Consider the following 17,360-nt stretch of genomic DNA (forward strand, 5'->3'; position numbering starts at 1 on the left):
GTGTATTTGAGCTTCATTTCTTGATGAGACTGATCTCTGAAAGGGGCTGGGTGTTTTATTTGGCGTCCTGGGTGTTGAAGGCCTGCTGCCCCCTGTATAAGGTGCAGAGTAGACAGGCTGATGGTACTGCACCTCAGTGGGAATGTTCTTATCTGTGGCCTGATGCAGCAGCTCTTCTACCTCTGTGGGCGTCATCTCTCCAACTGCTCCATTGTGCATTTTGCCTCCATCTGGGTGCAGTGCATATACAGACTTGCGGCCATCATCGTAAACCTTTAACCCCCGCTCCTCTATGGTTTCTGGGGGGATGGCTGCTGTAGAGACCACTTGACTAGTGCCTGTTCTCTTATCATGCTCCACGCTAATCTCAATTGCAAATGTAGCTGTAATGAAGAAAAGACTTAGATGAAGGTCTTTCGACAAAGTCGAGAAAAAAGATATGCTTCAATATGTCACTGAACATTTCCCTGAACATTAACCCTCTATGGTACGTTGTTGCCCCATTTTTGGCCTGTCAAATTTCTACAATGCATGTTTTTGAGTGATGCAATACTTAAAAAAAAAGAGAGTAAAGGGAACGAATAGCAATGCTTTAATTTGTCACATGACCTCCAGGAGGCCATATTGAAACACTATTTTACAGACTTTTCCAAAGGAAACAGTTTTGCCATTTTGCGCAACAAAAAATCACTCAAAACATCATTTCATGGCCCTTTTCCATCTGGAAAAAAATATATTCCTACTGATAGGTGAATAAATCTTCATTTTTGATAGTTTCATACACTTAAACTGTTCAAGACATTCATTTCAATGGGTCGTTGATTCAATGGTACAATGTTTCCTACAGGCAACATTCAGACAAGAAACCGGTTAAAAAAGTTCCTTTTATTATGTTTTTAAATTTAAAATGTTATGTATTGTTCCCTGTTGAAGCTACTGAATCTTTTACACATGTTTATTAAATAAATTATGTTAAAATTCATTTTAATAACGTTCTTTTTCACTTGTGCACTGTTATGGTACAATGTTGCCTACTGACAACAAACCCCAAAAACTTCCACAGAAAAAAATAAATAAAATTTCTTCAGATTGTGTTTATTTAGTCTATTTTAAGACAAAAAAAACACTCCAAACATTTTTTTCCTAACTGGCATCATAATGCGTACCATAGAGGGTTAAAGGTAATGAGTCGTTCCATCCTTGGATCCATTACTAAATAGATTTGAAATCCTGTTCAACCTACTGTTGTATGACAAAATCATGGGTGTTAAACTGTGTATCTCTCTCATGTCTTTGTCTGTCTTGACTTTGATGAAGACAGAGCTGTGTCAACTAGTGAAGTGACAACAAAGCTTTGTTTTTGCTTTATTTTTTTACCCCACTAGATGGCGGTCTTGGGTTGAAAAAAAAAGGCTCTATCAATGGTAATTGAGGCTGTTTTCAGCCCTTTGTTGAACAAAAAACGACATCTTGTTGGCTCAGAAAATAAAGAAAATGGTTCATGAAGCTTCGTTGTCACTTCACTAGTGTCAACCACAAGTTATTTTCTGTTAGACCAGCCAGTCTTAACCTGGCAGCTATACCTAAAGAGCACAACCATAACCTGAGCCTGTGAGATTGCTTGTTAACATCTAAAATCTGTCTACAGATAATTATCCTTATTTTCAATCCCACTGTGCACTACTTGTCTTTCATTACATTTTCAGCAAGCAAATTATCTTGAGAGTTGCATGATGAATCAGAAAGCAGAATCTCTTTTTATGCATAATGCAGCAGTGGATGTCTGTACCTTTTTTGGGTTCTTGACTTCCAGGCTCATATATTGGAGGGTTTTTTGTTGATGTCAGAGAGATGAATGATGGGATATTTGGGAGTGGCAAGCAGACATCATGTTTCAGATCTGAAGAGGAAAAAGTTTACCAACAAAATCCGAGAAAACACTTTAAATGCTAGGAGAAACCATGTTTGATACAGATAAAATTCTGAAAAAGCTGGGACGAAAAAAACTTTGTGACAAATATTCAACTGAAAACTGTAAAAAGACAATATATTTTGTTTGCTTGCCTTGTTTTCGTCCCAACTTTTTGGGACCACCAAGGTGGTATATCATGGTATGGTTTATGTCCCAGTTATGTATATATACTATCACAAGATAATGAATGATGCAAATGTTGTCTTATTTAAGCCCATTTTAACAAGACAGGGAGGGATAAGGGATCAATATTGTCTTGTTCATATGGATAATCTTGTGTCTTTGTTCTAAGTACAGTGCTAGAGTCAAGACATGGTTGGTCCATGGCTAGTGTGTTTCAAATTCCTTTAATGACTTGAATTAAATCATGATGGTATTGACATTTCATTGGCCCAGGCCATTAACCTGTGTCCTGGTTGATCACAAGCAGCTGCTGCTGTAATTCTAATACCCCAGAACCCACACGGATGTTATTATCGAAATGAATGGACTAAAATGTTTTTGCAACCACCGTCAGTGGCCCCTGCTGGAATTTTCAGAAGAATGCAGCTTAAGGCACTTCCTGGTTTGCCTCCCTGCCAGCCATGAAACACGAACCGCGATACATACATAATGCGTCGTAATGGGTGGTACTGAAACTCGACCTATTCTGTCGTTTAGGTTGGAGAACTTGTTGTTTGTTCCAGTGTTCTGTCGATTTATCCTGCCTTGTCCAAAGATGCTGCCTTCTGTGTTTTCTTGTTTCCATCAGTATTAATATGTCTTTTTATATGTGTTTTGATGACAAACAAGGATGAGTGTACCATAATGATATTTATAACAATATGATATATAATATCGTCAATCAAACACTGCTCCCACGGATGGTCAGAACTGCTAAGTAGCACATCTCAACAGAACACTGGAGCTCTGCATGGTTCTGCCCACCTGCCAGAGCTTTCTGAAGCTCTGTACGCCGCAGTTGTGTGTCCTCAGCATGGAGATCTGCAGGGACCACTGGTAGACCACAATCTTTTAGTTTGAGGTTCTATTTTATGTAGGATATTACTATAATTTGTCCGACATCGTAACGACAACTGTATTAACCATGTGTTTTCTCCACTGTCTATCTTTGTGTGTCTGCTCATCTCTCTTGCTCTCTTTGTATATTATATAAGCATTTCCCATGAACAAATGGAAGTGATGAGGGGCTTTTTCTAATAAATGGCCCCAGAGCTCTGCAGCATGGCAAGTGGGTGCCAAAGGAAGCGAGCAGCACTTCCCAGAGAAAACAGAGGCAGGACAGAGGCAGTGAAGTACTCGTAATGACACCAAAAATAAAAACATTTTTTTCTTTCCCTTCATTCGGCCGAGGTACTGTGTAAAAATGCTTTCAGTAGCAGGGAAATATCTCGCATTTTATAAACGACATCCACACATTGGCAAATTCCGGGATATTCCATGTTTCCATTTTCATTACAAAATTAGGTGATTCTGTCAGTGTTTTCCACCGCCAGAGAACCAGCTTTTGGCAAGGCAAACTGGTTCTACACAGGCGGCAACCTCCTGGTCTGAGCAGGGAGGCAAACCAGGAAGTGCCTTAAGCTGCATTCTACCAAAAATTCCAGCAGGGGGCGCTAAGTTTGGCTGCATAAAGATTTCTGTCCATTCATTTCAATGCAAAATGAGAAAACTTCTCACTTGATTTATTACCTCAGATTTTTTTTTAGGACAACACTATGGTCTCAATCACTAGTAAAAAATCTTCTTCAAGACAATCTGATGTTAATAGTTCTAATAATGGCCCCATTTAGAAGAAAATAGAAGATAAAGAATCGTATGATTTGGGTCGTGGCTACCTTTGATTGACAGGTCACTGACAAGGCGAGCCGTCATCAGGAGAGAAGCAGAACAATGCGTATCCACGGCAACGTGTCAATAAAGTTATATATAACGTTATATATTTGGTCTCATAACTTTGACCATTTCACTGTATTTTCACTTAATGACAGTTTATTTGAACGTTTTGTTCATTAAATGTCTTGTTCAGCGTTTGGTTGGACTAACAGACACTCCAATACATTTTGTTTTTGTATTTTGCCAAAACTAACATCCCAGTTAATGCTCCAGTTAATGCTAACATGAATTAGCAGCGACTTCTCTCAGTCAGGTTGAGGTGTAGAGAGGCTGTAGTCAGTGGGTCAGTCAGGGTCTTTGGACACTTGCTCCCAATCTTTATGCTAAGCTAGGCTAACCACGTCTTGACTCCAGCTGCCTTCACACAGACATGAGAACATCTCACTCATCATGGTGTATTTAACAGAATGTTAAAATGTTCTTTTCATTACTATCTAGAGATATGTGGTGTTTTTTTTATTTATTTTGTGGTCATTGTAACCTTATCATTTATGTGGCCATGTTTTTCACACAATAATATTTCCAGATTGTTTTCAGGATGTGAAATTATTTTTATATGGTCCTAACCTGTTTCCATGTTTCAAGACAACTACATATTCCATTCATTATCGTGTGTGTGTGTGTGTGTGTGTGTGTGTGTATGTGTGTGTGTGTGTATGTATGTATATATATTGACAGAGAAGGAAATATATTAATAAAATACAAAAGATCAACTTGTCATTGCTGTGTCAGAATGATAAACAATAGTTAAAAGATTATTTTATCAACACTATATTAAATGTTAGCATATCAACAATAGATTATAGATTAACAATAACCTTTATTTAAACACATTTATACTGACCATTTAAACCACTAACTGTTTTTGTTAATTACTAACATTAGTCAAATTATGTCAGATCTATTACTACTGTAAGTTAATACATCATAATCTAGTTTTCACAAAAAAGAGAAGTTAAAAAAGAAACCAAAATGCTATAAAGGTGTTTACCTGCTTGGATCTCTGCGTTTAGCTCCTATATGTGAAGACAGAGTAGTTGAGAGTCAAAGTGTTGAGAGAAGCAGGAAGTCAACATCACAGCAGTATTATAGATTAATGGTGCATCAGCAGTCCATGACTATGTCACAATAAAGTCACTGTGTCTTTTTGTCTCAATGCAGGCAGCAATCAGAAAGCCAATTATGCAGATTAGTTCCTGTGTGCTGCATGCCCACCATGTGAGAAATCCATTTACCTTCCTCCTTATTCACTTAAAGCAGACTCTTGTGAACCAAAGCACACCCACACAGTCCTCGGTGAGTGCTCCTTGTTAGAAACATGCACAGATTAGAGGAAGAGGCACAGGCAGCATGGGGTGAGTAGAAAACAATGATATTTGATTTGAAAAAATATTCTAGCACTTTGTATGTTCGTTCAAAGTGCTAGAATATTTTCTCTGAGTTAAAAACCTAAAGTCTACGCCTGATAATACACATTGAACCTTGAAGAACATTGTGAACCTGAAGCTATAATGTGAGCTGTTGTGGCTATTCACATATAGCTGCAGTGATGTCACACTGGGCTTTAAACCACATGGGTTGCAGGAAACTATTATGACTATTATTTTCAGAATGCATTTATTTTTAATTTAACGAGATGCATTTATTGCACAATGTGTGATGGAACTGTTTAATTGTTTAAAAGAGCAAATGCACATCTGGAAACCAGGGACGACTTAGATCAAGACATGACAATAGTTAGTGCCACTACTGTTATACTGTGGATTTTTTCTTCTTCCTCTTCCGGACACAATTTCGTCCCGCTACTCGAGTTGCAGGACAAATTATATATCAAAACGTGCGGTTTGATCTTCCTGCGTTTTTAATATGGAGTCAATGAGGCTGTTTGATGCATGTTGGTGGCGCATCTGTGTGTCCTACGCCCAAACTATAACTCTGACAGCTTTAACAGAGGATTGTGAGTGAGAAGACAAATTTTCCTACGTTTCTATGTATAAATTATTTCTGTAGAGTGGAATTTGTGGCCTGGAGAACAGTTTTCAAATTTATTTTTTGATAAATTTTTCTCTCCCTCTACACTCTGGCGATGATGTCACACACTGTGACACGAACATTCCGTGCAATACACACCCATTATAATCTCAGAATTTCTCCAAATATGACTTACATCGCGAAAAATTCGTATTCCATAGAGAAAAGCCTTTCATCCTTTCATCCATCTCTCACAGAAACACACACACACACATGCGCATATAAGCGCGCACACTCCTCCAGATACACATGTTTCACACACACACACACACACACACACACACACACACACATTTTGAGGTTAAAGGTCATAGGTTGCTGTATAAATAAATACTTGAAAAGGAATGCTTGTTGTAGGTGTGCTCCTTGTATATTATATAGTATCATAACATTACTAGTATTAACTGTTTGAAATCTCTGAAGAATCTCATCATAGTGTACACACACCGGCAGTAGCCCCCGTGGCTCTTTCAGAATTTCCCCAGAGGAAATTTTCTAGTTATTATTATTATTATTGATGACTCACACTATTTTATATTCCAAAAATTATTGTTTGTCTCAGAATATTATAAACCACCGTGCAGTGTTTTGGCATCTGTTACGCCTTTAAACTTTGTTACTCAAACTGTCATTCCTCCACCACCACCACCAGCAGCACCAACACCAACACAGCCATACAGAAAGCCTATAGAAAGTCAACTTTTCACTCTCACATACAACCACAGGCAGGGCTGGATTGGGACAAAAAATCGGCCCTGACATTTTTGCCCTGACCGGCCCACAACAACTGATGACACACAAACTATGTTAGTGCTCTCCCAACCATGTAGACATACTAACCATATCACACTACATGAAGGCTACATAAGACAGCCCTCATCCCAGAGTATCAATCAAAACACAGGAAGTCAGAATGGACTCTTAATGTATGAATATATATAAATGCAATAACATGCAGCACAACAAAGCAAGGCCATAGGCCTGCAGGAAAATATGGAAGAACACATTAACAATACAGTGGAAACTCTGTTTATCACCTCCAAATCTATCAACAAATAATCACTCTGGCCCAGATAACAACGAATCAGCTTCACAACACCAACAGGACTGACCAACATGTAATTATGACAATCATAACTTTTTATTTCTACGGTAAAATATGGAATAAAATGGCAATCTTAAACATGATATCAACAGTGCTATTATCCTTTTACAGTACTTTTAGAAAAAGTTGCACCGTATTTATTATGGTAAAGTTCTGGCAACCACAGCTGCCGTTTTTTTTTGCGTAAAAACAACGCTGTTTTTTTAATATAATATATTTTTTAACATATATATTTGGAGTAGTGTTTGAAATATACAGCCACATGTCCTGACTCCTATTCTCACATCACTTCAGGAATCCGTAAATAGTGTTTGTTAGAGTTAAAGGATTATTATATCTCGTCATAAATCATTGTCTCAAGGTGAAAGTTGCATATTGTAGCAGAAGTAGTCAGTAGGCATTATTGTTGTTATTTAATTGATTAATTAATTTTAATTATGTATACTTTCATTATTATTATTATTATTATTATTATTATTATTATTATTATTATTATTATTATTGTGTATTATTGTTTTATTATTTATTTATTTATTTATTCCCCCCTATTTTTATTTATTTTATTTTATTTATTAATTAATATTATTTCATTTAATTTATTTATAACAATAATAATAATACTTTTTATTGTTATTATTATTATTTATTGATTAATACATTTTATTTTATTTTATTTTTTATTAACTCAAGTATTTGTTTTCCTCTGAGATGACTGTGAGGGAGGGATGGAGTTTTATGACTGTGTGTCTGTTGTTGTATTCATTGTGTATTACTTTTTGAAAAAAACTCAATAAATAAAGTTTTGAAAAAAAAAAAGACACCAGAAAAAAAAAAAGTAGTCAGTAAGCAGCACACAGCAGAGTTAGAGCCACTCAGCAAGCACAGTGTTAAAAGGCAGCCAGTTTATTTGAGCCTACCTTGATGATGTCATCAGTCGTCCTCTCGACCTCTTTTAACCGTTTCAGGACGACTTCTTCATTGGCAGAGATGTTGAGCTCCTGAGTTTCCAAGGATTCGATCTCCTTCTCTATTCTGTACAGGAGAGGAATGAACGGTGTTGATTAAAGAAACAAGCACTGAACAGCATTTTCAGCAGTTCTTAACTAACAGCAGCAGCCACACACTCGCCTCGGGGCTTTGTTTCTTTCTCACACAGGATTATGGGTAGTTTTGCTGTATTTGCTTAAAGCATTTTTCCAATATCTAGTTTCCCAGTTTAAAACATGGATTTGTAAAAATGCTCTGCTGCAAAGCGAAGAGTTGCATATCAGCTTAAGTAATGTGTAACCATGGTGTCAGTTGGGATCTGTGATCTTTCCCCCCATTTTTAACAACATATTTAGTGATTTCTATATTCTTGTTCAAATGTACATATATATATATATATATATATATAGAGAGAGAGAGAGAGAGAGAGAGAGAGAGAGAGAACTAATATAGCTCTTGAGAAGTAAGAGATGCAGCTTTTAATAGATCAAGGGTATATTGTTTTATATAAAATACATATTTATTTATCAATAAATAACGTAGTGGGCTTATATGAAACACATGAGCTTAAAGGGTACCTTCAGTATTCATTAAGCCAGACTTTGGACATATTTACTTACATTAAATGATAAAAACATTAAAAGTGGAATAAATTAATTCTCTGGACTTCAAATGAGGGATTGTTTCATTTCATGTATGGTTATCATTAATGGTTTTACTTAAACTGTGGCAGTATATATTACAAATGTGTATTATTTAAGGCCTGAGGATGCACAACAACATGTGAAGATGTTTGGATGAGTATTTCTGCACAAAACTGCCCTTTGCACCTGAACCCAATGGACACAGTGCAAAAAAAGGTGTGTTTAAAAACAAGACAAAAACACTAAATCTGAGGGAAATGATCTTGCTGTATGGACAGATAATTTACCTTGAGAAGATTTCTTAAATTAAGATTGTTAAATCTAGAAATAAGCATGTTGAACGCTTAAAATAAGAAATTAACTCTTAAAACAAGATAAATTATCTAACACTTCCAACTCTAACGTTTTTTTTTTTATCTTAGTAAGAAACAAATCATTTGCAGTGCACTATTGTTTAAAAGAGCTGTCCACTGGTTTGTGTGTGTGTGTGTGTGTGTGTGTGTGTGTGTGTGTGTGTGTGTGTACAGGGTGTAAAGCTTGCCTATGTTTGTTTAGTGTGTACAGACAGTAAGCTGGGCTAAGTACTACTGTTATGTAATGAAGGAAAACTGTCTGACACACATGCTGCTGACAGGTAGTTAAGGTGAAACAGTCTTAATCCCTCACTGCTTCCCACAGAGGACCACACACACACACACACACACACACACACAGGCACAGTGCCAGCTGCAGAGTTGTAGAAAGAAGCCTTTTAGTGAGTCGGTGCCTTGAAGCATATCATGTCCAGGGCTCTCAAACACTCCTGTATATGTGTTTTCCAGAGCATCTTAAGGCTAAGACATAAAAAATAAAACAAACATAAATTGGTTGCCGAGGCGACCATGCAAGGGGCCATCAGTGATGCTCACACAACAATCACACAGCCTTGGAACAGTTTGGGGTTCAATATATGTTTCCCAGTAATAACCTAACATTAACCCTTTGATGCACAACATATTGAGCCCCCTTTTAATGCACAACATGGGTAAAAAATGAGCCGCATTCATTCCCCATGTTATTTAATGCTGCTGTGTGTTTCTGTGCTCTATCTTTTGATATCAACTTATTTTATGATTGAATATTCCAAGTATTCTTTAAATATCTTGTTTTTGATTTAAAAAAAAACCAGATCATTACTTCCATTTTGCCTCTCATATTTTATGAAGAAGAGAAGTTTTTGTATTATTACATAGCTAACTAACTTGGCTAAGTAGCTACTTAGCCAAGAAGTTAGCTAAGTAGTTAGCTTAGCAAGCTATTAGCTAAATACTTAACCAAGAAGTTAGCTAAGTCCTTAGTTTAGCAAGCTTCTTAGCTAAAAAAATGGATATAGGTCATTTTTCACCCATGTGACACAAAAAGGCATTTTATTTAAAACTTAATAAAGGAAAATATAAAATTAGGATGTATGATGATCAAAAACAAACTAATTGAGGAAAACTACTTAGTAGTCAGCTTAGCAAGCTACTTAGCCAAGAAGTTAGCTAAGTAGTTTGCTTAGCAAGCTTCTTAGCTAAATACTTAGCCAAGAAGTTAGCTCAGTACTTAGCTTAGCAAGCTACTTAGCGAGCTACTTAGCCAACAAGTTAGGTAAGTAGTTAGCTTAGCAAGCAATTTAGCTAAAAAAATGGATATGGGTCATTTTTCACTCATGTTGTGCATTAGAAGAGTAGTGACACAAAAAGGGATTTTATCAAAAAATGAATAAAGGAAAACAAACTAATTGAGGAAAACCTGGAATACTGAATGATGAAAATAATTTATTGCAAATATATAGAACATAAAATAATAATAATATATCATTTATATATATAATATAATATTTATAATATATAATAAATATTATATATATATAATATATATATATTGGGTCACTTTGGACCCATGTTGTGCATCAAAGGGTTAATCACCTGAGGAAGTTCTTTTCCACTGGTATCACTAAGTCTTTACATGCATCAGTGCCCCAAATACATATAAATGCCTTCACCCACATGCTTTGTTAGTTCTGCCAGCTCTCTGCAGCGTGTTGTGTCCAGTGTGGGAAGTTTCCTGGTGAGTTACCTGAGGATGTTGCTCTGCAGCTGATCACTCTGCTGCTGTTCGTCCTGAGCCTGAAGCCTCATGGCCTCCTGCTCCTCCTCCGACTGCTGACTCAGCCCGTCCATCAGCCACTGCTCCCTCAGGGCTTTCTTCTGTAAATCAACCACCACAACAACAAAAAAAACACTCAGCCACTGCAGTTTAAGCTGTCAACCCCATTTAGAGTTATATTATTATTAATTATAACCCATAAGAACCCTTTAAAGAACACTTTAAATCTCCCATATTCAGCTTTATGCTTCACATTAACTCATTAAACCTCTGAAGTCCAGGAGATTTTGGTTCCAATTTGTCAACTTCCTCTGCATTCATTTCTGTCTCTGTTTAGCATCTTTCAGTCTGTCCTTACATCACATGCATGGCTCCTTTTTCTCCACACAAACTTGGCTATCAGTCAGATTTTTCATTTTATTTTAATTAACAAAGTATAAAGCTGCCAGGAACCCAAAATACAAACAAAAGACACAGGTTTCTATGGAAATGTACCTTTTTTTTTTACCATTTATACACACAAAAACAGCAGAAAAATAATAAATAATAAAACTACAAAACAGTCTATTTGCATGTAAATTAAAAATAGTAATAGTTTTCATTGTAGAAAGAAAATTTAACTTGTTCTGACCATATTTCCTGAACATATTAAAGTCACACATTTATGGAGATGTAAAGAAAAAGGCAAATTTGTGTCTCTGTAAGCAGAAAATTTGTCTAGTTTTTTTAAAAATTTAAAAATAAGAAATACAAACATAAATACCATAAACTCCCATTGTAACGTTTATGTCACATCACAGATCTTTGACATTTAGGGGTAGTGGTTTTTTTTTTAAAACATCAGAAATGTGTTCTATGTGGTCCACTTACAGAACACATCCTTTAAGGATAACTGGGTCTGGGTTCTTATGGGTTAAAAGGTGTCATGGTGGGGACCTTGACCCCCTTCTACCTCATAACCTCTCTGTCCCCCTAACGCCCCAGACCTGGTCATTCCCTACATCTCCACTAGAGGCCCTCAGAGTTCCCCAGACTGAGAATATAAGTTCAGTATGGAGTCAGAGCAGAGTCCTACAGCATGAATCATTTTATTGATTTATAAAAGTTTAAATCTTTCACCATGTTTGAGCATCTTTAAGCTGTTACATCTTCCTACATTTATCTGGGACTTTAGACTTTAGATGGATTCTCCTCTCTTGAGGATATATTTTCAGTAAGATATATATATCTTACTGTGTTATATCTGTGTGTGTGTGTGTGTGTGTGTGTGTGTGTGTGTGTGTGTGTGTGTGTGTGTGTGTGTGTGTTCTTGTACGTCCTACATAGTGAGGGTTTAGTGAGTTTGTTATAAGGGTTCAGGTTACATTAGGTTTATGTTTGAAAAAAGATAATTAATTAACTAACTGAAACTGTATTGTGTGGTTACAAAGCTAACTCAAATTATAGTGAAAATGTCTTTTGTTTTCGTCTTTGTCAGCTTTTTCCATACATAATGAAGATGGATAAAGCAAAGGAAATAAAGGCAAAATTTACTGTGATCTCTTTTAATCTCCCACCCAACAAATACCGCATTACAAAAAACTACAACTAATACAAAATTCAAAACTATTATAACCTTGCAAGGGAATTCACTATGAAAGAATGTGTGTGTGTGTGTGTGTGTGTGTGTAAGCAATTAGCAGACATTATCTAAGATATACATTTTTATAAGACTGAGAAAAATACATTTTTGTGACAATCCAAGGATACACTGTATATTGTTTTTGGGGCATTTGTTGGTATAGTTTTTTTTTTTTTTGTAGTGATTTTTGTCTCCCAAACTTTTACAGCTTCAGTGTTGTATTCTCTTGAACTTGAATATTAAGTAGCCATGTGGAACCATCCAACTTGAATATTAAGTAGCCATGTGGAACCATCCAACTTGAATATTAAGTAGCCATGTGGAACCATCCAATGTGAATATTAAGTAGCCATGTGGAACCATCCAATGTAGTTATTAAGGAGCCATGTGGAACCATCAAATGTAATTATTAAGGGGCCACGTGGAACCATCCAACATGAATATTAAGTAGCCATGTGGAACCATCCAACATGAATATTAAGTAGCCATGTGGAACCATCCAACATGAATATTAAGTAGCATGTGGAACCATCCAACATGGATATTAAGTAGCCATGTGGAACCATCCAACTTGAATATTAAGTAGCCATGTGGAACCATCTAACATAAATATTAAGTAGCCATGTGGAACCATCCAACTTGAATATTAAGTAGCCATGTGGAACCATCTAACATAAATATTAAGTAGCCATGTGGAACCATCCAATGTGAATATTATGTAGCCATGTGAAACCATCCAACATGAATATTAAGTAGCCATGTGGAACCATCCAACATAAATATTAAGTAGCCATGTGGAACCATCCAACATGAATATTAAGTAGCCATGTGGAACCATCCAACATAAATATTAAGTAGCCATGTGGAACCATCCAACATGAATATTAAGTAGCCATGTGGAACCATCCAACTTGAATATTGAGTAGCCATGTGTAACCATCCAACTTGCATATTAAGTAGCATGTGGAACCATCCAATGTGAATATTAAGTAGCCACGTGGAACCATCCAACTTAAATATTATGTAGCCATGTGGAACCATCCAATGTGAATATTAAGTAGCCATGTGGAACCATCCAATGTAATTATTAAGTAGCTATTTGGAACCATCCAACATGAATATTAAGTAGCCATGTGGAACCATCCAACATGAATATTAAGTAGCCATGTGGAACCATCCAATGTGAATATTAAGTAGCCATGTGGAACCATCCAATGTAATTATTAAGTAGCTATTTGGAACCATCCAACATGAATATTAAGTAGCCATGTGGAACCATCCAACATGAATATTATGTAGCCATATGGAACCATCCAGCTTGAATATTAAGTAGCCATGTGGAATCATTCAACTTGAATATTAAGTATAATTTTAGTAATATTAAGGATAATTTTAGTTACTGTTGACCAACTATCTCCCCCTCAGACTCCACTGTCTACCACCCCAAATTTCATATAAAATGGGGTGCAATGTAAAGGGGTTAAAGAAAAGACTGTGAAAGACGTGTCATGGTTCTGTGATCAATGAAGAGTTCAAAGGGCTGAGAATGGTTATAATTTAAAACTGGAATTGTGAGCCAGAAGAGATTTACTCCACAGCAATATAGGTGTTGAAGTCAAATAGCTGTGGATACAATAAGAACAATATTACAGTACCAGAGTACCTATATTGATGCAGAGGGACTCCAGTGTTATTAGGTAGCTCTAGCTAGTAAATTAAATCACAAAAACTTCATCCCAAAGTTCACAGTCTATGTTCACTGAGGCACATTTCACAGATTTGGTGCAGTGCCTTTTCTTCTGGATATTAGTTTTCTTGTTGTTATTACAGTTAAAAAAAAGTACCTTTATGTACTGGAGTTTTAATTTCTCCTCTTCGATCTGTCTTCTTTTCTTTGCGATGTTTTCCTGGATTCTTCTTTTGTCCTGTGGAGGAAAATCAGACATGTTTGTATTATTGTGTGCATTTTACAGCATGGAAACTATTCCACCTGTTGTCCTTTAGTGCTGACGCTTCAACCTCAAGCTGACAGCTGGACAGCCGTCAAAGGCTTAAATAGCAACACAACCTTCATGACCTGACGCTACCTGTCTGTGTATGTGTGTGTGTGTGTCTGTGTGTGTGTGCTCTTGTACTTCCTACATAGTGAGGACCGGAAAAGTTTTTAACCAACGGAGTGAGGACATTTTTGCAAAGTGAGGACATTTCGGCCGGTCCTCACTTCTTTAAAGGGTTTTTTGAGATTTCAGACTTTGTCTTATGGGTTAAAGGTTACATGATAATGATAATTAACTGAAATAGTATTGTGTGGTTACAAAACTAACTAAAATTATAGTGGAAATGTCCTTCTTGTTTGTCTTTGTCAACTTTTTTCATACATAATGAAGATGAATAAGACAAAGGAAATAAAGGCAAAATTTACTGTGACCTCTTTTAATCTCCCACCCAACAAATAGCCCATTACAAAAAACTACAACTAATAAAAACTAAACCAAAACTAAAGCATTTTAAAAATATTTATATTAAGCCAAAACTAGCAAACTCACTTAAAACTAACTGGATTTGAAAACAAAAATTCACAACAAAATGAAAACTAAAACTAATGAAAAATTCAAAACTATGATAACCTTGCTAGGGAATTCACTATTACAATGAGGGTCCTCACAAAGATAGATGTACAAGAATGTGTTTGTGTGTGTGTGTGTGGGGGGGGGGGTGGGGGGTGGGGGGTGGGGTGGGGGGGTTCTGTGGCCATCAGAAACACACACAACCACAATAACTTTCTCTGCTAATAATAAAGATAATCCCTCATAAATAAAGTCCAAGTCTTTAAATATTGCGCACATATTTACGTCAGCATCAAAACACAAGCTCTGTGTTCCTTGATGTCCCACTGTGCGGGGGCCGGGGGGGCCGGGGGTTAAATTTAGCTGGTGGATCTTGGATCAGAGTGTCACTAAGCCCCAGTGAAAGGGGATCTCCCTGATGACGTCTGCTGGTATTTATAACCCTGTCTCTGTCTGCGTCTGACAGTTAAACTCTGGCACAATGATAATTGCTCATCATGTTTGTGTTTCACTTTCAAAAACAAAGTACGAACTAAAAATTCAAAAGTCAGCAGAGTCAGCATGTATTTCATTGGTGGAATAAAAACAACTAAATAAGGGCTACATTAAACGTTTATTCATTTATTTAAATAGAAAAATCACTATAGAAAAGTTTAAAAATAAAGGCTATATCGCGAAAATAAGGACATGTGTAACAACCCTCCTGCAGTATACACAGGTAACCTCACCTAGCGGTAACCTCACCAAGTGGTAACCTCACCTAGCAATAACCTCACCTAGAGGTAACCTCACCTAGTGGTAACCTCACCTAGTGGTAACCTCACCTAGAGGTAACCTCACCTAGTGGTAACCTCACCTAGAGGTAACCTCACCTAGCGGCAACCTCACCTAGAGGTAACCTCACCTAGTGGTAACCTCACCTAGTGGTAACCTCACCTAGAGGTATCCTCACCTAGAGGTAACCTCACCTAGTGGTAACCTCACCTAGCGGCAACCTCACCTAGAGGTAACCTCACCTAGTGGTAACCTCACCTAGAGGTAACCTCACCTAGCGGCAACCTCACCTAGAGGTAACCTCACCTAGCGGCAACCTCACCTAGAGGTAACCTCACCTAGAGGTAACCTCACCTAGTTGTAACCTCACCTAGAGGCAACCTCACCTAGAGGTAACCTCACCTAGAGGTAACCTCACCTAGCAATAACCTCACCTAGAGGTAACCTCACCTAGTGGTAACCTCACCTAGCGGCAACCTCACCTAGAGGTAACCTCACCTAGAGGTAACCTCACCTAGTTGTAACCTCACCTAGAGGTAACCTCACCTAGAGGTAACCTCACCTAGAGGTAACCTCACCTAGAGGTAACCTCACCTAGCGGTAACCTCACCTAGAGGTAACCTCACCTAGCGGTAACCTCACCTAGTGGTAACCTCACCTAGAGGTAACCTCACCTAGTGGTAACCTCACCTGGCGGTAACCTCACCTAGCAACAGAAACACAGAGCTAATGGAAAAATGGCGAAGCGTCAGGGAGACGAAAATGCTGAATATCTCAAAAAGAGAAAGAGAGGCTACCATGAAAGTCACATTGAGTTCAAGCAATGGACAATGTTTTTATTTCGAACATGTGCGAGTAACACAACAAAGTAAACTCAAAAACAAACAAGTCCAATGAGAATAATCAAAACAAAAGCTATAATGTGAACGCAACATGTCTGAAAAGGAGTAGGATGAAGCATAATATGCTTATTTAAACCTACTCCTTCTCCACTACTCAATTAACACATTTTTTCCCCTAAACATACATATTTACAAAAAAATAGAAAATAAATAGAATAAATAAACAAATTGGTAATGAGAAGGGGTTGCACAGGTGACCTCTCGCCCAGGTGTTCCCTCAACCCATGTTTTGTGTTCTCATTATAGCTTAAGTTCCCGTACTTAAGCAGTAAAAGTATTTGTCACCAAAGCAGCTCCTCTTCCTCCTATATTACTACTATATTACTCCAGAAGTATTCTTACCGTGATGGCCTGGAGCCTCTCCTTCAGCAGGTCAGCCTCCTCCATGATGGCCTAAAGGACACACAGTGAATGACAGTCAATCAACTGAAGATGATGACGGGAAAATAAGAAGGCATGGCTAAATTCAAATATAATTTCAAATACTCTGGCAAAAATCTGTATTTATCAACAACGACGTAGAATAGGGAAATTATACAGCATATCAGGGCTGGACCATTGCTCAGGAACAAACTGAGGAAGAGACTGTGCGCCTTTTATGTATGTTTTTTGTATTTTTTCAGTTTTTTGTGTATTTTTATGTGTTTTTTCTGTAAGTTTTTTGTATTTTTTAAAATGTTTTTTTTTGTGTGTGTGCGGTTTTTGTATTTTTTTTGTGTGTTTTTTGTGTT

At 37.0% G+C, this 17,360-nt stretch overlaps 1 protein-coding gene across 1 annotated transcript in view; it reads right to left on the reverse strand.

The window, feature by feature from the left end:
• Positions 1–17,360, reverse strand: part of palmdb (palmdelphin b) — a 60,345-nt gene that overhangs the window by 30,741 nt on the left and 12,244 nt on the right. The window contains exons 2-5 of the mRNA XM_059326920.1: positions 16,972–17,022; positions 14,231–14,311; positions 10,736–10,866; positions 7,922–8,036 (exon numbers count right to left, since the gene is read on the reverse strand). Coding sequence (XP_059182903.1) covers positions 7,922–8,036; positions 10,736–10,866; positions 14,231–14,311; positions 16,972–17,016 — 372 coding nt within the window. The 5' untranslated portion in view covers positions 17,017–17,022. The remainder of the gene's footprint in view (positions 1–7,921; positions 8,037–10,735; positions 10,867–14,230; positions 14,312–16,971; positions 17,023–17,360) is intronic.

Source organism: Centropristis striata, chromosome 23 (assembly GCF_030273125.1).
Source record: "Centropristis striata isolate RG_2023a ecotype Rhode Island chromosome 23, C.striata_1.0, whole genome shotgun sequence".
NCBI classification, from domain to species: Eukaryota; Metazoa; Chordata; class Actinopteri; order Perciformes; family Serranidae; genus Centropristis; species Centropristis striata.